Here is a 22,308-nt window from a genome sequence, read left to right on the forward strand (position 1 = left end):
TTGCGTAATAGGAGTTTTTGAAGCGTAGCACGCACTTCTTTCTCTCAACGCGACACATGGTTCGTACACCATTCATTTGTTTTCGCCATCTCTCTTTAACCGTTATTACGCAACTTCTGTTCACTTGTACTATCCCATACTGTATAGCAAAGGAAGTCAGTATGTGTGTTGCTGCACTGGTTTTTATTCATGGCTGCGTCCTCGTTGCAGTAAAAGCCGTTTCACTGGGCCTTCATATTTCAGAGCCGTAAGAGCAGAGCGAGTATATTAGGCACGCCTTTCTCTGCCACGTCCATTCCGTGTTCTGGTCCTCAGTCTGTGTATACAGACGGCTGCTTTTCTGATGGCATATGCGAGTTCATTTGGCTGAAAAAGAAGAAAAAAAAGATGTCTTGAGGTAAAAATGGCCACAATCGTCAAGGCGCTGATTGCCACCATCTATTTTAGCAGTTCTTCTACAGTATATTTTAGTGATGTCGGTATTTCACATAATAGCTGCTGCGGACGGTGACAGGTATACGCGCTGGCTTCGAAGGACCCGTCCCAATTTATACTCGGCAGTCAGGCGTACAAAACGACGAAGGGGTCCCAGAAAGTAATGCCCCTTTTTTTCCACGAGCAGTATTAATTTAATTTCTATAAAATTAGCGTTAAGTGCTCTCGCATATACCCCTGTCGTATACACTTCCAATGTAATCTCCGCCCGCTCCTGCAGCTTTACGCCAGCGCGAAACAACGGCATGCAGTAGTAGTAGTAGCAGTAGTAGTAGTAAGATACCTTTATTCGACCATAATTTACAGGCCGAGCATGTCCACCGCCTGGACGACCAGAAGTCGCGGTTCTTCCTCCCCTTCAGCGCCAAGCAAGTCGAGCCAGGTGGTGATGGATAGAGAACGTGGGGGATAGGAACCCGACTGCTGAGCAGCCGGGCAATAGAAGAGGCAATGGGCCAGGTCCGCATAGTTACAGGGGCAGTTGGGACAAGAAGGGTCCGGTCGATAGCGATAGAGAAAGAGGCGGGACGGGGTGATGACTGCATTCATCTGGATGTGCCGAAGAAGGCGAGCCTCCGGAACCGTGAGTGATGGATGAAGGCGAGGGTAAAGGCGTTTGTGGAGGCGGAGCTCAAGGTAGACCTTTTTTTTGTGGTGCGGCGAAGGGCACGGTGCGAAGGGTGAGTCTCCCACGGTCCTCCGAGGGCTAGGGCCAGAGGATCAACGGTGCCCAGAAAAGTGTGTCGCGGGCGAGCTGATGGGCCAGCTCATTGCCGTCAGTCCCTGAATGCCCAGGGACCCACCGGAGGAAAACGATGGAAGGCTGCAATGCGGAAACCGCTCGTTCGACCTCCTGTTGGAGAGAAGGGGTTAAGGTGCGTTTCTGTATGTGGTCTATAGCTGCTTGTGAGTCTGAATAGAGTGTGTACTCTTCGAGAGAGGGAAGGAGGGCAAATGGCTGGAGGGCATGCGCAATGGCGAGGACCTCGAGGGACAATGCGCCCGGAGGGCGTAGATACGGCCCGATGGTGTGGGTTTCAGGAGCGGGGAGGTGGGAACGGTACAGGGCGTAGCCGCAGGAACCTCGAGGAGTCACAAAGGAGGCATCCGTGTAGGGTGAAGTCTGAGTGAAGGAAGCGTAGGGTGCAAAGTACAGGACTTTGTTGAGAGCCAGCGCATGGGCAACTCGGCACGCATGAGCCTCGTGGAGGCCTGAGCGTCGAGTGATCACGCGCCGCAGGAGGTGAGTTACCGAGTGGCAGCTGGTGACAGCGTGGTGGAGGGCTTGCACATTCTTGGCCGCATGCAAAGGGAAGCCAAGAACTTTGCACTGCGTGACGACAGGAATGGGAAAGACAGAAAGGTGGAGAGAGAATAAGTGGTTGTGTGAGCGCTGGTAGGAGGAATGGCTGAGAAGGAGAAGCTCGGATTTCTCAGGAGCAGGAGAGAGGCCAGCAGTGGTGAGAAAGGAGTCGATGAGATCTAGGCCACGTTGCAGGGTGTCCTGTACGTGACCGGGAGAGCCAGACGAACACCTGAGAGTGATGTCATCGGCGTAAATATATGATGCAGGTCGGAAATTTCAGCTAGCTGTGAGGCGAAAGGGGCCATAGCGAGATTGAAAGGAGAGGAGAGAGAACAGCACCTTGAGGAGTGCCACGGGTGCGGTGGTGTGGGTTGGACAGATGGGTGTCTACTCGAAAGCGGGCCACACATCGAGAAAGGAATGAACGGATATAAGAGTACATGCGGGAGCCACAGTCCAAGGAGGCAAGTTGAGAAAGGATGTGGTCATGACAAACACCTTCGAAGGCCTTGCGAACATCGGCGGTCACAAGTGCGTGAACTTGAGTGAGAGTAGGTGACAGGAAGGTGTGCTGGAGAATCAGAAACATGTCCTGTGCACAGACGTGGCGTCGGAAGCCAATGAGAGAATGGGGGAAGAATTCCCTGGCCTCAAGAAAATTAGAGAGGCGAGTCAGAGCCATTTGCTCAAGGGTCTTACCAACGCATGACGTCAGGGACATTAGGCGGAGGTTAGAGAGAGAGGGAGATTTGCCCGGCTTTAGAAATAGAAATGAAGGAGGAGGTCCAGGAGCTCGGCAGGCAACGGCATGCATGCCTTCCTTGAAGTAGACTGTTTTCTGACGTAACCATGCTTTTCCAGAACGAATGACACTGATCTCATTCTAAAATCTCGATACGTGGAGAGCATACTTGAATGAAGATATTTAGCGTAGCGTGATCCGTTTCGGCGAGGAGCCACGGGGCATGCGCAGATCACCTTGTGGGCGGCAGGCAGGTGCTGCGCGCACGCCTGCCGCGTCGGTACCAACCAGCGCGTGCGCGCTGGCGGGCGCGGCGGAAACGGATCGCGCCGTTCTATATCTTTCTGACGGCCTGAAAAGATGAGAATGTGACGGTGCCAAGTAAGGACTGCAAGGAGCATGAGGAAGTAAAATCCAGCCGAATTTGGCGATTACCCCCTTTATTTTCAGGCTGGGATGCGGGCGGGCGTTGCCATGGTGGAGAGAAATGAATTGCGAATCTGTTTATCTCTTTACAGGGACTTTTATTCGCTTATTGCTGCTTTTAACGGCATTCTTGTCTTTCACAGAACGCCATTTTTGTGGACTGGCATGAAAGAGCCACCTGTGCGACGGCGACAAAAAGGCGCCCACATACCTTCTGTACTTCGTCAGCCTGAGAGATTTTATCACAATGCTTTTCTGAGAACCAGAAAACACTAAGAAGCATTACATTCTGGGCGCCCCTCATAAAAATGCACCAGAAATTAAGAACAGATTGCTGCTTATAAAGAACAACGTACTTTAAACAGACAGCCCGCTCAATAAAACGAGGACCCTGGGCACGTTGCAAATACAGCCGTTGACGTCGACACAGAGGACATTTATTTGGCTGCGCTTGGACTTTGCAGCGACTTCTGCCTTAATCTCACCAGTGCTCTTGTGTCACGTGCAAGTGCCGCCTTCGCGTGGCGTGCGGCGAAAGAGTTTCTGGTGTTTCCACTTGAGATAGTCCTCATCAGTGTGCTGTTAATTTCTTCGGGTGTTTGTGGCTGTTTTGTGCGAACGCTTTGCCTATGCTTCACGTCATGCTTCGTCGCAGTAATCCAAAGTAGCTTTCTAGGCTCATCACTAGGCAAACATTTCCACCGTACATTAAGAAGTCTCTCTCGCCTTCATTAAAATAAATGAGTCGGTAAGGCTTTGCTTATCATGGCCCAGCAAGTAACATGCGATACAGATGCCGTGTTTTGCTGTTACGACTGGCGGGATTGCTTTCAGTTTAATTAACACAAAAAGAGATTCACGATCACACTACACCTGAGCGGAGTACCGCGGCCGGTTGTTATTATTTTTTTCTGAGTGACAGCGATTAGCCAGAAGTCCTCTAAAGGATGAATATTATTTCTTTTGTAAAGTGACAAACGAAGCTATTTACGTTCATATGCACATGGGAGCTAGGGACTACAAAAATGTCAATTTAATAAAACGATATAAGAGAAGTAATACCTACCGTAATTTTCTTGAAACCTTGTCTCATTTAACACCCAGAGAACACACTCATGCCATAAGAAACCGCGATGAATGGTTCATTCCCCAAACGCGAACTAATTATCAAATGCTCAAATGCTCAGCTATCACGTGCCATCATTGCTAAATGCCTTGTGTTAGTCTTTCAAACCTTTATTTTACATCTTATTGCTTTTACCGTTTTATGTGTTTTTTATTTGTTTGTTCCTATCAGTTGTGTCTCGCTTATTTTTTCCTCAAACGCAATTGTTTTGTTAGTTGTTGCCAAAATATGCAATTGAACAATTCTTGAAACCTTGTACGGGGGCGCAGGCGCACAATCAAACTCTAGTGAGAGCTTTTTGCCTGCGCCCCTAATATCTGGATGATGTAAATAAAGATTTGATTTTATTTTGTTTGAAGTTAGAGTTTACTTGGTCCAGGCTTCAAAGTTAATGGGCATTAAGAAGTTGACTCACGCGGCCATAATTGTTGCAATTTGGAGCTAGAATTTAATTTGCTGGGCAGTGCAATATGCGGTTGCACGGTATTTCCTGCAGAAAGTCTCTAATTTTTATGTATGCTGACACTTAGGCTAGTGATGCAAATGTGCTTTTACTTACTTTGAAGACTTTCTTTAAGCGAAATCGTGCTTCCTGGAAAACAAAGCAAAATGAAAAAAGGAGCGCGAAAGAAAAATGAGAGCTTAATGATGGCAGAAGAAAAAGCAGCGTTTTAGTTTGTTAAGGTTATTGAAGCGAAATAATCACGAGAAATCACCGCGTCATTGCTTAGCTTCGTTTCTTAATCCAGTTCCAGCAATGAAGCAGGTGTTTTCAAATCAGGATCAGCTGCTGGTGAGAAGCGTTGTTTGAGCACAGATTAGGGCTTTTGGATAGGACCTTTTCCCCCGCGTGACTAGTAAAACCCATGGTTCTACCACGTACTTTTTAGCTTAACAAGTAGAAGCAAGGCGCTAAAACTTCCACAATCCTATAGCCGCCTTTGGAGAGAGCCGCAGAAACTGCCGTAATTCAAAGCAATAACAGCTTCACTAAAATAACTTCATTTGGTCCTGTAACTTTAAATATTACTCGCAATGTCAAAGTTTTGTCTTCAACTTTGGCTCAAGAATGATAGATTAATTTGTAAAACTTCCTGCTTGATCTGTCCATCTGAAGGTCGAGAAATGCACGCGGTAACCGTGCCTGCACCGATTGCGGTTGCCGCAGTGTACCCTCTGCTCCGCCCACGTTCAGGTATCTAATCGGGGATGGTTGCAGACGTACGATACAGGGGTACACATACAGCGGCCTTGGGATCAGTAGCCGAGCGCCAAAACCACTGAGCCACCGCGACGGGTAACAGCGCTGAGCGATTACTCGCGTGCAGCCGGTTTTTCCCATCGTTGTTCGCCGCGTGCGCTTAAAACTTCGCAGCCGTGGCGCCCAAGAACGAGTGATGTATGTATGTATGTATGTATGTATGTATGTATGTATGTATGTATGTATGTATGTATGTATGTATGTATGTATGTATGTATGTATGTATGTATGTATGTATGTATGTATGTATGTATGTATGTATGTATGTATGTATGTATGTATGTATGTATGTATGTATGTATGTATGTATGTATGTATGTATGTATGTATGTATGTATGTATGTATGTATGTATGTATGTATGTATGTATGTATGTATGTATGTATGTATGTATGCATGCATGCATGCATGCATATGTGTGTGTGTGTGTATGCATGCGTGCGTGCGCGCGCGTGCGTGCGTGCGTGTCTGTATGTATGTATGTATGTATGTATGTATGTATGTATGTATGTATGTATGTATGCGTGCATGTGTGTACGCATGTATGTATGTATGTATGTATGTATGTATGTATGTATGTATGTATGCATGCATGTATGCATGTATGTATGTATGGATGTATGTATGTATGTACGCATGTATGTACGCATGCATGTACACATGTATGCATATATGTATGTATGTATGTACGCATGTATGTATGTATGTATGTATGTATGTATGTATGTATGTATGTATGTATGTATGTATGTATGTATGTATGTATGTATGTATGTATGTATGTATGTATGTATGTATGTACGCATGTATGCATGTATGTATGTATGTATGTATGTATGTATGTATGTATGTATGTATGTATGTATGTATGTATGTATGTATGTATGTATGTATTTATGGTTTGGTTTATTGTGGTTTAACGTCCCAAAGCAACTCAGGCTATGAGGGACGCCGTAGTGAAGGGCTCCGGAAATTTCGACCACCTGGGGTTCTTTAACGTGCACTGACATCGCATAGTACACGGGCCTCTAGAATATCGCCTCCATCGAAATTCAGCCGCCGCGGCCGGAATCGAACCCGCGTCTTTCGGGCCAGCAGCCGAGTGCCGTAACCACTGAGCCACCGCGGCGGGGTGTATGTATGTATGTATGTTAGCCTGCCCTTTGTGTCCGCGATATTCTAGTATTCAAATCTATAGAGGCTGTAAGTAAAACATACCAAGTATTTTTGCGCTGACATTTAATAATGACGTAATCGACGATTGAATTTTAGGCTTCTCATCAAAGCATCGAAAAAGTGCGGAGGAGCTCAATGGGACGTCACGGAAGGTCAGATTTCAAATTACCGTTGCCGTCAACCACACCCTGCCATGCCTCGTTGGATGCTGCCAAACAACTCTCGGCGCGCTTTGGCTTCGATGTGGCGTTGGTTTCTTTCTTTCAAAGCAAGCGTTTATGCATTGGAAATGTACCGGTATCTTCGATGACGTCATCATGTGCTGTGCTGTGCGCTGCGGAGAAACTTGAAAACCGTCGTGATTTTATTCGGCGATTGCGTCACCAACTCAAATGCTAGCCCAAAAGGAATTCGCATGCTTTAGCGGCAAGTTTCAAACATTCTACCCCTTTAAGCTCGTCGATTTCTAAAACCTATGCAATTTGGTTTGGTTTGGTTTATGGTGTTTAACGTCCCAAAGCGACTAAGGCTATGAGAGACGCCGTAGTGGAGGGCTCCGGAAATTTCGACCACCTGGGGTTATTTAACGTGCACTGACATCGCACAGTACACGGGCCTCTAGAATTTCTCCTCCAAAGAAATTCTAGCCGCCGCGGCCGGGATCGAACCCGCGTCTTTTGGGTCAGCAGCCGAGCACCATAACCGCTGAGCCACCGCGGCGGCCTATGCAATTTGCCTTTGATTCCTAGCGTGCTGAATATCTTCGGATTAATTGCTAATTTTCTTCTCATTACTAAACTAAGCTGAAGCTGTAGCGCAGCGCCACCTCATCATGGTGGACCGCGCAAAGAAGACGAAGATACAGGAGCCGCGTGGCAGAAAAGCGCGGGCTCCGGGTCAGCACGTGGAGATTAGAATAAACCTGCTCTCGAGTCCAGCGGACGGCTGGGTGCGGCTCATATCTCGCCTGCGCTCTACAAGGCCCTCAGCTTGGTGTACCCGGGGAGAGGTCTATCTCAGGCTGAGTAACATTCTTGCGCTGCTGAGTGGATACGAAGCCGTAGAATTTTGTATGAAGCCCTTTTCTCTTCTTGCGTATGTGGCATTCTCTTTTTTTATTCTTTTTCAAACTGCCGCGGTGGCCCACTGGTTATGGCGCTCGGCTGCTGACCCGAAAGACGCGGTTTCGATCCCGGCCGCGGCGGTCGAATTTCGATGGAGGCGAAATTCTGGAGGCCCGTGTCCTCTGTGATGTCAGTGGACGTTAAAGAACCCCAGGTGGTCGAAATTATCCGGAGCCCTTCACTGCGGAAGCCGTCCTAGCCTGGGTCGCTTTGGGGAGTTAAACCCCCATAAACCCAGCTGGCTGCCCGAGTATTTCAACGCCTTCATGAACTACTGTAAAGTAGTAGACTCTGTAACTCACCGGTGAGCAGGCGTATCGTGCTAGTCCCCGCAGATTCAATCCGTTGTATTCCATCACCTTTTTGATGCGATTCCGAACCTGAAACGTTGAAGGTACGTTTACTTTCATCTGGTTGGTAACGCCAACAACACAGATTCTGACAGGGGTCATACGAGGAGATTTTATTGACGAATTGATCCGCTCAGTGGCTTGGGGTTCAAAACAGATAAATCTATGGTAAGATTAAAAGCATTGTACTTACATATTCACTCACGGTTTGCAGCATGCATCTGAGTACTTTCATCCTCTGCCTGAGTGTCAGTGCTGGAAGGGAACGAGAGATAAACGAGGCTTCGGCAAAAATTTTCCTTGAAAGTTAATCAACCGTAAGTGTTCCTTTGTTATTATCATAACCAGTAAAAACTCGACGAGTTTCTATGTGACCTTGCAAACTTCGAGGACAGGGTTTTAGCACGGTGGCAGAATGGCGTTTAACTTCGTGTAGGGTCGTATGGTGAGCAGCTATGACGTGACTAACTTTTTGCTTTTATTTCGCTCTCTTTGTCACATCTCCTCCCTGTGTGTACGGCAGCGAACCAGACACTGCGCCCAGTGATTTCCTTGCCTTTCCGGTTTTATTTTATTTATTTTTTTGTATCAAGGAAACGACAAGAGCGCAGGTGAACTGGTGTGTCATATATACTAACGAGGCTGTGAACAGGTTTTGCCGATTGATACGAAATGTTCAAGCGGTGCTGCATTTCACGGATCGGCCACGTAAAGAGGGTTAAACATAAGGTGGCCCCACTGTCCGTACTATCGTAACTTCGTGAACAAATGCATGAAGTCAGCATGCATGTTGCCCGACATGAGCTCACCTTTTGGGGTTCGGTGCGAAAGTTGCGTGAAATGCTTCTGTTACGCAGGCACGCATGGAGTTTTTATGTCGCCTGATACTGCACATTCTGGCTTCTCATATGCGGAGGTAAGCTGCGTGTTTCTCGAGCCGGTGAGAAGCCAAACACAGTACGTGAGGGATCACCTTTGTAAGTTCGCGCGTTTCCGAAGAGACCTTTCAGAGCTCTTTTAACACGTGCATCGTCACACACGCTGGCTGCGCATTGTTGGTGGGGAATACTTTTTACTGCATCCCGTGCATACTAGCGGCCATAACTCCGCAGTTCTCGTACATAAAAAGACCGGATCATCTCGTGTCGAACGTATCATTTTACAGATCGAGCAATTATGCATATCGATATGCACTATTTACTACTTGAGCATTATAAACATGTGGTTTATGGGATTTAACGTTCCTATGCGACACACGGGCTATAAAGGACGTCGTAATTGGGGGCTGCGGAATAATTTAGACCACAGAGGGGTTCTTTAACACGCTCTGACGTCAAACAGCATACGGGCGTTTTTGCATCAGCCTCCATCGAAATGCGGCCTCAGCGTCCGGGATTCGGTCCCACGATCATAGAATCAGCAGCCGGACACCTAAGCCACTGAGCCACTACGGCTTGTCAGTATAAGGAACACTTCAAGTATATGAGGCAGAAGTGAGCTTATCGTTATCACGTAACGCTGCAAAAAAATTGACTTGAGGTTATATCACTCCGTCCACTGGCAGCTGTGTGCAGAAAAGCCGATGACTCTACGCACTGCCAACATTTTCACCTTAAGTGGGTCGATATTCAGATTGTTCGAGCTGACGCCAAGGATAACAATTAACAGACGGCTTCACACGAGTATAGCACTAACTGTATCGGGACGAAATTTGTTTGTGTGTTTCATGAACATATCTTTAACTGTGATTTACAATTAAGAATGACACACCTTTTCGACTTGAGAAAGCGTCAAAAAACATCTGAGAAACGCTTCTTCCGGCCTCCAATAGAAGCCTTTGCCTATAATAAGCAAATGAGTGCTTACACCAGTAAGGGCCCATTATCGGAAGTTTGCGAAAATTGCTGTACAATCCTGGCGCAGAAATTTGTCGTCATATTTTTTCTGTTTCGAAGGCCTTCTTTTTCTTTGTTGTCCGAAAAAGAAGTACGCAGAATATAGTTTGCTTTCTTTTTATTCGATTTTTCTCCGCGATTTCGAGAACCTTCTAACTGAAGCGTTTGCGAATTACTCAATTCATAAAAGCTTGGGCAATTCTTGCTACTTTTGAAATTAGGCGCAAGGAAAAGAAATATGATTAGCAAAAACAACACGAATCACATACTTTTAGAGCTATCTGCGCAAAGCCCAATTAATATCATTCGAGGTATTTTTTATTTTCGTCAACCTGGATATACCTAGGATACCCTACCTTAAAAAGGCGGAACATTTAAAAAAATAAAACTGGTGCGTCTGGCAAATGTGAATCTAGAACACCGTTCTAAACCGATTTGTGCAAGTAGTAGCATGCTTAGTAATTGTTAAGAGATTAATAAATATTTTTAATCAGAGCAGAAGAAAAACGAAGCATTTCCATTAGAATGTTGCGAAGTGTGATGTAAATCACCTGACTGCGAAATATCAGAACAATGCCCTCATACCGGAAGCATTGCGTTCATTTTCTTGTTCGGTAGCAAGCACACGAAACATCGCAGGATGGAAAAGTTGCTCCTTTTTGAGTGCGCCTCCCAGACTCAAGTGCGCCATGATGACTGACATAAGAAAGCATCCGGCAAATACTGCGCGTTAAGATAAAACGCTTGGACCGGCAAATACTTAATTCCGCACCGGTACCGCTCGTGCTACCAGAACAAAAAAGCTTTTAAATCAGAGTGGAAAATGTCGCATTATTTATTTATTCTGTGCTGGGCGGTTTTTCGCCTTTAGCGCTTCAAGTCGTCTAGAGAACAAAGTGCTCATTAAGTAATCTTACAGATCAGTTGAGATTTTGACGCCTCGTTGGTATCTCTATTGGGAGAAGGGGTAAGAGTGGTGAAAGGTGGGCCTTTGATGGTACGACGCGCCGCCTCAGCTTACAGTAAATCCCGCGTTGAGATTGTGCTTCGCTTCAGATGGAAGCTGTGATGACATTCGGACTAATTTTGCAGCCGAAAAAATATACGAAGATCCGAGAGCTTTGTTTTTGACCGCCGTTGCCTCTAGTTCTATGTATTCCAGAGAATTCCTCAGTGCGGAGTGGTTCCCGCCTCGCATTGTTGATAAATTCGACTTCGCCTTGCCGTTCATTTCTCCCACCCCCGGTTAGCTTTGTAAGTACAGCGACTGCCCCGAATAGGCGGTGATCTTGGGTTTGAAGCCCGTGCTAGGAAGAATTTTTCTCGTCTGTGAGAATCTTGCCCATTGACATCCCACAGGAAAGAACATAAAAAGGAGACATGCGTTCACATGCAGGTCCGGTTAGCTCAGTTGGAAGATCGCCGGCCGCCGCGGTGGCTCAGTGGCTATGGTGCTCGGCTGCTGACCCAAATGACGCGGGTTCGATCCCGGCCGCGGCGGCTGGAATTTCTTTGGAGGAGAAATTCTAGAGGCCCGTGTATTGTGCGATGTCAGTGCACGTTAAAGAACCCCAGGTGGTCGAAATTTCCGGAGCCCTCCACTACGGCGTCTCTCATGGCCTTAGTCGCTTTGGGACGTTAAACCCCATAAACCAAACCAAACCAAGATCGCCGGACCAGGGCGACTTTTTCTCCAAAAGGAAATTTTTCACACAGCTGTGTAACTTTAATTGTATTGCTTTTGGCGAAGTCGGTGAGCAGAAGGTTGCGTGGAATCAATGACATCCATCGCAGGTCAAAAATATTTTCTTATGTTTGCGGCCTACTACATTCTGCGATTTTTAGTTGTTTAAACATCGTACTCCACGAATTATCTAATCTTACAAGGAACACACATTCTTACGTCACAAGGTGCATGGAACAGTGGAACGTTGTCACACCTCGAGCCATTTATTTTGCACAGAAACTATCATACACTCTGCCAACATTTTTAAATTGGTTTCCTAAATCAGGTCTTGATTTCTATACTCTTCATGTACGAGCCTTACGTGAATGTTTTGTTACTCAGTCTTTCTTAAAGAATCGCAGAGCCTTTTTCATTCTGATTTGCGTGTCTTTTTTCCCATATGTTGTGCACATATTTCATCTGAAGTCAATTGTTATTTATGTCTGTTTTTCTTTTGTATCGTTTCTTGTCTTGTAAAGGAGGCTGCGGACTTCAGTCAAGTCGCTCTCTTTATGGAGCGACTTTTACCCGCAGTCTCCTCTATCATGCATGAAAATTCAGAACTATTATTATTATTATTATTATTATTATTATTATTATTATTATTATTATTATTACCTGAAAGCGATCAGTAACGCCACCTAATACATTGAAATACTACTTGGAAGAACTTTAGGATACGTTAAGGAAATGTTTGCCGAAGTGAATGCAGGCTGCACTGAAATAAACACGTGGAGGCTTATTTTCATGAAATTAAGTTATTATCAAGCATTCAAAAGGTTCTTAAAGCTGTCTATTTCAAATCTTGGAAACACTTTGCATTTTTGGCAAAATGCAGTAATTTCCTTCCTGAAATAGCCACCTGTGCTTGCCTTAAACATCTGCTGCGCAGCCTCTTTCGCTTAGGGCTGAGATAAGCAGTTACGGATGCTTTCTGGATTACCTCTCTCGATGGTAGATTAAGACAAAACAGTAATGGCGCAGTCTTTCACAGTCTGGTCATTGCTGCCCCTATTCCACTCTTTGTATAACTTTCTTCCATCTTATAAAGTAAGACTTTCTCTTTTCGCATTCATGTTGCACACGAAAAGAAAAAAGTCGCGGCGCCGCTGCACAAGACGTGATGGGCATCTGGTTCGAGCTATGGCCGCTATATATGACTGCGACTAAGTCAAGTGCGCTAGCCAGTGCATACAGCTCCCACTCAGACTGCGAGCCAGCTACGTATCCACATCAACCTGAAGCACGTATGGTATCCCGTATAGTTTCGCAAGCGAAAACATGATGCTACAAAGTCTCGTAAGATGCACGCTGACCTGGAAGCAGTACTTTAGGGGTTTCTGAAATGTTCACGGAACTGAAAGCTGCGTTGGGCCGAAATTACGACTACTGAAAGACGTTTGTGTCAGGTGCAATGGTGTTTAGGTGGGGCATTTTGGGAAAGTTCTTTCGTCTGGAACGGTCGTTCAAGTGACACTCGTTCAAGTGGTATTTACCTTTCTTACACCCCTCCTACAAAAAGTTTATCGAATATCAAAACAGTTACACGAAAAAAAGCCTGCAGTCGGTCTCAGAGTAATAAAAAAAAACATTGCCGTACATTTGCGTCTTGATGCAAGGCGTATATGACGGCTGAAAATAATTGACGTTTGTCATCAACTCGCTACCGAAAAAAAAAAAACTAAGAATAATCAACGCCGTACTTGCTCGCGAGTTCGTCTAATCGAAAAAGGGCCTTGAAGCTGGCTCTGAACGTATGCACGTACACCGCGGGGCCAAGCACAAAAGGGCTTGTGTGAGCCCTCCGATTTCCGCCTAAGCTTAGACCAGGCTGTTGGTAGGTTATTATTTTTCTATTTTCGTGAAAGTTACATTTATTTATCGTACACGCTGGAAACAACAGCAATAAAATTTCTCACTTCAGGGGTAAAATTAGAATTTCCTTCCAAATGGTATTCCCTGCTCTTCCCTCTCGCTTCTTTTGCAGGCTTATCTCGATACTGTTAACAGCAATCCACATTATACCGCAAAAGAAAAGTGAAGATGAGGCAACAAGATGCGCCTGTAATGAACGGCAGTCCTCATTCAGGATCCTGACTCAGCATAACGGGGTCGTACCTCTCAAGTGAGCCTTTTTTTGCCACCTCTGCGTGAAAGTGCTCAAAGCAGGCGCGGCTGCTACTGCGAACGATGTGTATTGTGCATATGTCTCGCGTGATTTGCGACTCCGGCACCCCTGTGCAGCCTTTCCGACCGGCTATGCTCATGTCTCGCTTCACGACGCTCACTTTCACAAAGGACTCCTTGAACGAGGGTGCTCTCCAAAGCGTTGCTCGCCGGTTGCTAGAGAAGAGAACTGCCGTACAGACTCTTCTCAGCAGCAGGAAGACTACTATACAGCGGCACACGCGGCTCTTGCCAGCCGCTCTGCCATGCAAGTGCTACTCTGAATGGCGTCGGCTCTTCAGACATAACGGGAATTTTGTTTTATTAGCACTTAAAGAACAGGTTGCGTACAGCGTGCCTTTTCGAAAGTTCTCAGTTCGTAAATTATGAGGAAACGTGCTGAAAAAAAAAAAAAAACAGCCCGTGCAGGGGGCAGTCAGTAACACGGGATGTATTGGTTTGGCCTCCACCTGGATGGGCCGGCCACTCGAGGGCCGACCCAGCTGTGGATCGTGGAGGGAACGCAACAGATCGCGGACACGAAAGAAGCGCGCAGCGTCCAGCTGTCTTGCTACTTCAGCGCAGGAGCAAAGCTTGTGGATTATGTTTGGAGAAGAATCTAAACCAAACAAAAAGTTCTTCAGTGGAACAAATTTTCACAGCACAGCACAAAGCGCCTCTGGCAACAGTACTGAGAGAGAAGTGTTGGCCGACATTACATTACTCCCTAATGCGAAATTTTAGCTCATGGGGATGTTGCAGTTTATTGAGGCAGAAAACTTGGATGACGCTTAAGCTACCCTTAAGAGTGCAATGCGAAGGATTGCCGCTTTGTCACGCAAGTACTATCGCACTGAACAACGCTCCCCAGGGTTGTAGAGCGGAGCGGTGTAACCCTTGCCAAGTTGCGGCGTCATGTCCCATGTTTGCTGCTCTCTGCGAGAACGCGTTGCAACGTGCTTGTCTAATTACTTAAAAGAGGAAAGCTGAAGCCACAAAGGAGGAGTTTTTGTTTGGAACGGGACACGAGGCACGCGGTCCGCACATTCGGAGTCGCGTTTGCCCGTTCCCATGCATAGTAAACGGCGTGGACTCCACAAACAGCTCCAATAGATGCCCATGTATGTGCTCGTTGACTGTTGGACTGCCGATTCATGGCTGTATCAGGTTGCTACAACAGTTTTGTGGTAGATCTTGCGCTTATTCAAGCATTATCGCCCACGCACCTGTGCGACAATGAAGGGGCCCGCAACCTTTGCGCATGGAAAGGCAGTGCGTCGTTTTTCACAAATCCTCCAATGTGTGTCGCCTGAAACGGAGGTGTTGCGGGGGTATCTGTTTGCTACCGCACCACCTCAGTCGCTTATGCGCAGGTGGTTGCGGTGCACGCTCTAATTAAGCATGAAGGCTATCTGTAAACGCGTTTAGAAAGTCATTACGCAACAACCGGCGCAAACTGAGCGTGACCCCTCTCGCCCGCCCTCGCCGTACGTTCCTCCGCCACTTTCCACCTTATGGTTCTGCCTTTCTCTCTTCCCCGCTATGTTCTCCTACGCCTTTTTATTTATTTGATTATTCACGTAACTACAGTGCCCTTACGAGCGTTGGTGTAGGGGGGGAGGGAAAGAAAAATATGAGAGCACAGATGACAACATGAAATCCGTTGCGAAAGACGACGAGAGAAAAACAAAACAATAAGAACAGACATATAGATGATGTTTGGATCTTTCAATTGAACTGTATGACGGAAACTGGCTCTGCCGGTTCGCCCTGCTCTTCGCTTTTCTATAGCTCTGCCGGTCATGCCGACAGCGATGACGACGCGCAAGCCAGGAACGGGCGCCTAAGAGCTGCACCCTAAAAGCGGTAGGAGAGAAGGATCATGAAGATGTGTCTGTACGCGTGTGCATACATTTCTTGCTTTTCGGGAGCGCCTTGAATGAAGTGTCTCACTACGATGCCGTGCCTAATAACAAAGTGCCTGCAAAGTTGGCTTGACTAGCGCCGATATGTCGTCCTCTAAAGGAAGGGGTGCAACGCAGGAAGCAGTCGCAGCCGGCAATCGTGCTCTCTCTCCTGGCATGTTGGACACGAACCACAGCGCTACAGGGCCGACCCCCTAGCGCTTTGAGCATGGTCGTACAAGCAGTGAGGCTCTTGGAAGACTTTCGTCAATCGCCGCTAAGGGTCACTTTAGGCTTAACCTATAAGCCTAACCGCTTCTAGTCGAAGGCATATGCGTGCTCCCGAAGCTGGTTAGGCATAACGGTAGGTCTCAGCGGTCAACGGCTCAGTCCCTCATGGAAGTTTGTTAAATAAAACTTAACGCATCCACCCTCGCGTAAAGCACATTTTTAACGTTTCCTACACTTTACCCGCTAAAACCAAATAGCATCTGCAAACTATGGCTCGACCGCTGTACAAAGGCCGAAGTCGCGAAGCTGTTCGCGCGTACGAACGATTCGTGGTCTGTTCGCGCCCGGTAGTGATCAGTGCTACAATGAAGAATACGTCAGACAGCAAAGGCACTGACCAGTCACGGACCGTTCGTATGTGTGCGCAGCGCACGTGATTCCGCTCCCTTCCATATACATTAACATTCACCTCTCTGCTCACTGTGGAGGGCAAATGGCCATAAAAACGCTTCCTTATTTACACATCCTGTGCAAACTGCGTGCGTGCGTAGCGAGGTGAAATGAATATAGCAGTATTTAAAAGACGACGTAGAATGCACACTCAAACGAAGCCAAGAAAGAAAAGAAACGGATGATATGGTTTCGCCGCCAAATTTCTTTCACCCTGCACGCAGCGCTAAACTTACGGCAGAAGGCAGGAAGCTTCGTTTTCCTGGCATGTACCACGCAGATGGCGCTCAGCACCAAGAATACGACCAGCACGGGGGCTCTCATGGTCGGCGCTGTTCCACCGTTCGGCGCGCACAGCCGGAGAGGCCACTCCGAATGGTAGCGAGTCCACTCGGCGCTCCCGAAGAAGCGCCTTGTGCAGCTGCCAACCCTGTCGTCGGCATTGTGCAGTGCACCTGTCAATCGCGGATTCTCCTCATTGTTGGGATTTCATGTACCTACTTTCTTCAGACAACTTCAAATTCTGCCGCTTCTCGGAACCCTATAGCGAACGGAATGAGCACAAGTATATAGGCGTCTTACGAAGCAACTGGCCGCCCCGAGTAGCTTCATTTTTTTTTATCAGCAAATCGTAAATGCCGTTGAAGACGGAGCAGGAATTTCAGTTTAATTCCCCATGAATAAGGCTGCACTTAATGCAGGCTAAAAAAAAAAGGCGGGTGGGGGGGTCTTTTGTGCAGGCAACATCAAAATATGTTTGTGGTGACATATTTATTTTGGCATGCCTGCAGCAGACGAGGCTCAAATATTCGGTGCGAAGACAAGACAGCGCAGACAAGCACAACACGTAATGCGCAGCCCCCAGTTCGCGATGCTTCAAGGCTAACGCGCTTTCAAGGGATGGGTATTTGTGGCGAGCGTATACAGGTAGGGTCAGTATGAAAATGAAGAGTTTATAATTATCCAACGAATTGCTCAATGCGTGTAAGTGACAAGAGCATATTTTCCGTCGTTATAAATAGTTTTCGCTTGGACAAGTAATTCCCTTAAGATGGTATCAACTTCACTTCAGAAATGACAACAAAATTCATTCATTTGTGCGCAAACTGGGTGTTCTTTTTCATAGCGCTTCAACCTGCAGATCATATATAGACCAGTTTCGTTGCATGCTTGACTGGCAACTTATTGTGACCTCTGCTTTAAATAAAGTGATCTATGTTTAACAGCCAAACATGCGCAGAGCTATACTGGCGATTTTCACGAAAGTTACTTCACGCTGCGGCGGGGTCTCGAACTACTATATGAAGAATCCAACGCCCGCGGAACCACACTGTTTGCTCCGTTGCGTCACATTCAGACGTTGTTGTCAGAGTTCTGCTGTAAAAATATATCTTCAGAGCGCTTTTATATGGTTGTTTCCTCGATAAAGGAATGGAAGAGCCACTGAGTGCCACTACGTGAGTTTTGTGTTACCAATACACAGAGAGCATGGGGATAGGAAGTTTCGACTTTGAAGTGAAACGCTTGCAGGACCACGGCTGCGCATCTGTTATCGCGCACCAAGCCTATATTTCTGAAAAGATGATTTACCCGGACTAGAAGGGCCTGCGTAAATATAAAGCTCAATTTCTTAGCAAACATCGATGAGAACACATGATTAAGGGGCGCATTTCAAGCGCGAACAGTCTCGTGCACTACCGTGTCTGTAATGGCACGCCTTAATTATTACGGCATGCGTGTATAGGGATGCACGGTACGTTGTTATTCACGGAGAGCGAGGGGTGATATAAATATTTCATTCCAATTCCAGTTTATTCTCATTCTTTCAGCGCCTCGTTATTGCTCCATGCCCTTGCTGCCACTGGGGTCCGTCAGACGGGCGAACGTTCAGAATCGAATAGAAACGGACAAAAATAATTGTGTCATAGCGGCCTTACATTCGTTACGTGCATTCCACTGCTTAACAACAAACAGAGAGCACAAGGTCCGGCTATTTGCTCCGTGAAAACAGCGCGCCGAAAAAAATACCTACTACCTGATTTTTCTCGCTTTCCACCTGTACCCACGATTAGAAAAATATAATCACACTAAAAGTAGCACGTGGTGAATAAAATTTGGCAACGAAAAGGCAAAAGGGAGCAGCAGCTCTATCGGATAAAGCTCAAGCGATAGTCACTGGCAAACTTTTCCAGCTTGTTTTCTGCACAAGCAGCATGACATTCGCTAGGTCTTGTTTACCTGTAAGGCTCAATGCGTAAAATTTTGGTTCTAGTTATGTCATCTTCCCGTTGTACGAGAGGTTCATCGTCGATGTCGTTCACTTTAAATTCTGTCCAAAGCAAGCGTCGACCGTCAGCTCTCCGCTTTCATGCCTGACGATTTCAAACGCCAGAAGGGGGTTTCTTCCTTGTCTCTCGTTTATTCCTTTACACCGTCGAGAAACGAGACTGTTTGGCTCATACAAGGCTGTCACTATTGACGAACGAGGACGAGCTCGTCGTCAAGTAAAAAAAAAAGCGCTATTCTAACAGCGTTCACCCCTAAAGTTTGGTTTGGTTGGTTTATTGGGGTTTAACGTCCCAAAGCTACTAAGGCTATGACGGACGCCGTAGTGAAGGGCTCCGGATAATTTCGACCACCTGGGGTTCTTTAACGTGCACTGACATCGCACAGTACACCGACCTCTAGAATTTCGCCTCCATCGAAATTCAGCCGCCGCGGCCGGGATCGAACCCGCGTCTTTCGGGTCAGCAGCCGAGCGCCGTAACCACTGAGCCACCGCGGCGGGCCACCCCTAAAGCAGTAGTCCGTGAAGCCACCATGTTGTATCTATTCAGGCGCCCCACCTGGGTCGTGAAAAGTTGCCACTACTTCCCACACTTGCTCGCACGAGAACTTCAAGACGATTCATGCTGAAGACGCATATAATTTAGTGGAAGGTTTATGCGGACGCCGAAATGCATCCTGTCGTGTCCCATTTAACCGCGCGAGAATGAAGTGTAGCCGACACTTAATTATATTTTGTATTGAGATCCGATGGCATTAACGTTTGAACTCCGCTCAGCCTGCTACTCTTCCTCCGTCATTGCTGCTCGTCGCATACGCTGAGCCTGTGCAGCCGCCGGCACTCCGTCTTCAGGGACCTTCTTCCGTGGTCTCCCTCTCCGCTTGGGGAGATTTTCCACTACGGTAGACACACGTGGCGTTGATTATGGCTCCATTTCGACCAGATACGCGGAGCTGCTGAGACACGTCTGCGCACTACCAAGCGCACCTGCCAACTGAGCCCACCACCGCGCTCGGCCATGTCACTTGACCAGCGCATTTTCCTACTGCCAACTGCCACCTGCCAACTCGGCCATGCCACGTGATTTCAGGACGTCACACGCCCCGCTGACCAATCAGCGCTCGGTCATGTTAGGTAGTCCCACGACTTCACACACCCCATCGACTAATAGGCGAACGTTATGACGGACGATCGGGCCACCGTGGTGGCTCAGTGGTTACAGCGCTCGGCTGCTGACCCGAAAGACGCGGGTTCGATCCCGGCCGCTGCGGTCGAATTTCGATGGAGACGAAATTGTACATACATGTTTACTGTGCGATGTCAGCGCACGTTAAAGAACACCAGGTGGTCGAAATTTCCGGAGCCCTCCACTACGGCATCGCTCATAGCCTGAGTCGCTTTGCAACGTTAAAACACCATAAACCAAACCTATGACAGACGACGCCGGACGCCATCAGTTTGTTTCCCGATGAAGTGAAAAGCGACTGGTAGCAGCTTTAAATGTCGCACAATGACTCATCACATTCCATGCGAAAGAAGTTTTGTAAGACCCGCGCATATTGACAGAATGTTACGTAACCCAACGGTCGGAGCTAGTGGCAATGTGCTCGTGTCGTGCTGTGTTTTGTGCGTAGGGTTTTGTTGTAACAAATTACGCCTCTTTTTACTGGCCGTGCTGCGGCGTTTGCCCTTGGCGATCGTCTAGAGTGGGCGCTCTACGACACAAGGATTCGTCGTGTTGCATTCTGCTGCCACAGCCGCTAAGTGCGCTTTTCTTGGGGTGCCACGAGAGCTGAATTACTGCCAGTGAACAGCATGTTTTTGTTGTCTGCTTGATGGGAGCACTGTTATTGCTTCACTTGTGGGCAACGCGCTGTCGAATGTCAAACAACGCGCACGTATCCCATAACATTTTGTTTTATTAGAGAACTTGCCATATGGCGTAAGTTTGGGCGGGTGATATACTATCGAGATAGTCGTGGAGGCTATTATCAGGCATGAGGCTGAGCAGGGTCCGGGTCTTGCTGTTGTCTGTCGGTCACCTATCGAAGTCTTCCTCTCTTGCGGCCGTAGGTCGAACCTCTTCGAAGCCTCAAAAGATTTCAGTGGTAGTGCCTGGCAGCAGGTAACACAGCAGGCATATATCGTCTTAAAAGCAGACACCGCAACAGAAACGGTCAAAAAAGGACCTTAAGACCTTAAAAAGATCTTAAAAAAAAGTTCTTTAAACAAAAAAAGTGGGAAAAATACAACCTATCAAGAAGAATACTAAAATTAACAGCATAGCTTAACAAGGAACGATTTCATTTTATTTCTAGTGTGAAGGCAAAATACTTGTTTAAGTACTTGGTTAAGAACTAGTGGCACATAATACGTGCGAAGGCACTTGACACATCTAGTACGCACACTAGGCAATATAAAGTGATCGCAAATGAGAAGAACACGAACGGGAGCACATGGTGCACAAAAATCTTTTGTCCAGATATATTTACATGCAACAGTTTCGTTAACAGTACCTTTTGCTGGGCTAGTTGGTGTGACATTGTGTTCAGGAAAGTAAAAACAGCGCTAAATTCTGCACAAAAATTACGAGGAACTTTAGCGGCTAAAGTGGTGAAAGGCGAAAGCCTGAGTGCTGCATTCTTCTACGCGATTGTTCACTGCACATTTTGTTAGTGCATTAATTAACTGCCAATTAATGACGCTTAAGCTTCGCCTTTAGGAGTGGAACGCGATAGCGTGTTGTAGCGCTGCCACGGAGTCCAAGGAACGCCACCACCCGTTCGACGCGATGCGTTGCCCTTTTCAACGCAACGCTTTTTGAGGAAAGAAAATGCGGCTGTAATTCTCTGTCATCTCGGTAGACACCTGAGCCGCACCGTACAGGAAGGGAGGAAATGTGAGTGAAAGAAGAAAGCGGGGCCGTAATGAAGAAAATGAAAATTGTATTTGAGGAAAGGAAATTACGCATTAACTGTCTCACATATCTCAGTAGACACTAGTCGAAAATTGTATTTGAGGAAAGGAAGTTCCGCAGTAACTGTCTCACATATTTCGGTAGACACCCGTCAAAATTCGCGCGCGGTGACTTCACGACAATTTGGACCAATCTGAAAGGCGGACAAATACGCCTTGCTCGTCGGTAAATTGGTTTTTGAGGAAAGGAAATGTATCTGTCTCTCATATCTCGGTGGACACCTCGCCGTAACGGGAAGGGAGGAAGATGGGAGTGAACGAAGACACCGTATTCACTAGAGGCACCTTTGTTCATTCCAAACCATCGTGCTGGCATGGCGGAGTGGTAGCGTGCTAGACTCCCACTCCGGAGACCGGGGTTGGATTCCCAAGCTCGGCCAATTTCTTACTCGGTTTTATTTATCTGGTCTGACTAGAAATGTTAATTAGACTAATTAGTTAAGTAAACAATTAACTAAATTCAGTCAAACTTACTTGGAGCATCACTATACGATCCCTTTAATTGGTTGCATGGTTAGTAGCTGAAGTACTAAAGTACAATTGGCCCCTTTGAAATTCGCGCACTGTGATCTCACGACCGTTTCGACCAATTGAAAAGCGTGACATTTCTGTCGACAGCTCTTGCTTACAACGATGGGGCATTAAAGGCTTTCGCCTTAAAACACAC

The 22,308-nt window shown here is 46.9% G+C and overlaps 2 protein-coding genes across 4 annotated transcripts in view; one reads left to right on the forward strand and one right to left on the reverse strand.

Annotated features, from left to right (window-relative positions):
* Nucleotides 1–211: 211 nt before the first annotated feature.
* Nucleotides 212–16,763, reverse strand: LOC149352337 (uncharacterized). 2 transcript variants are annotated; one of them, XM_089581503.1, is made up of 5 exons: nucleotides 16,615–16,763; nucleotides 8,200–8,261; nucleotides 7,959–8,036; nucleotides 4,655–4,687; nucleotides 212–366 (listed from the first exon to the last, which is right to left on the reverse strand). In XM_089581503.1, exons 1-5 carry the CDS (start codon nucleotides 16,700–16,702, stop codon nucleotides 268–270), a joined length of 360 nt encoding a protein of 119 aa, XP_089437629.1. In that variant the 5' UTR covers nucleotides 16,703–16,763; the 3' UTR covers nucleotides 212–267. The 2 variants fall into 2 exon arrangements, with proteins under 2 accessions (XP_089437629.1, XP_089437630.1); XM_089581504.1 differs by lacking the exon at nucleotides 4,655–4,687.
* The window catches only part of LOC149352338 (scoloptoxin SSD976-like), a 62,263-nt gene continuing 53,580 nt past the window's right edge, over nucleotides 13,626–22,308 (forward strand). For both annotated transcript variants that reach the window (XM_089581499.1, XM_089581500.1), the window contains exon 1: nucleotides 13,626–13,752. The gene's annotated coding sequence lies outside the window, so the exon portion shown is untranslated. The remainder of the gene's footprint in view (nucleotides 13,753–22,308) is intronic.

Source organism: Amblyomma mixtum, chromosome 3 (assembly GCF_055824585.1).
Source record: "Amblyomma mixtum isolate Tamu chromosome 3, ASM5582458v1, whole genome shotgun sequence".
NCBI classification, from domain to species: Eukaryota; Metazoa; Arthropoda; class Arachnida; order Ixodida; family Ixodidae; genus Amblyomma; species Amblyomma mixtum.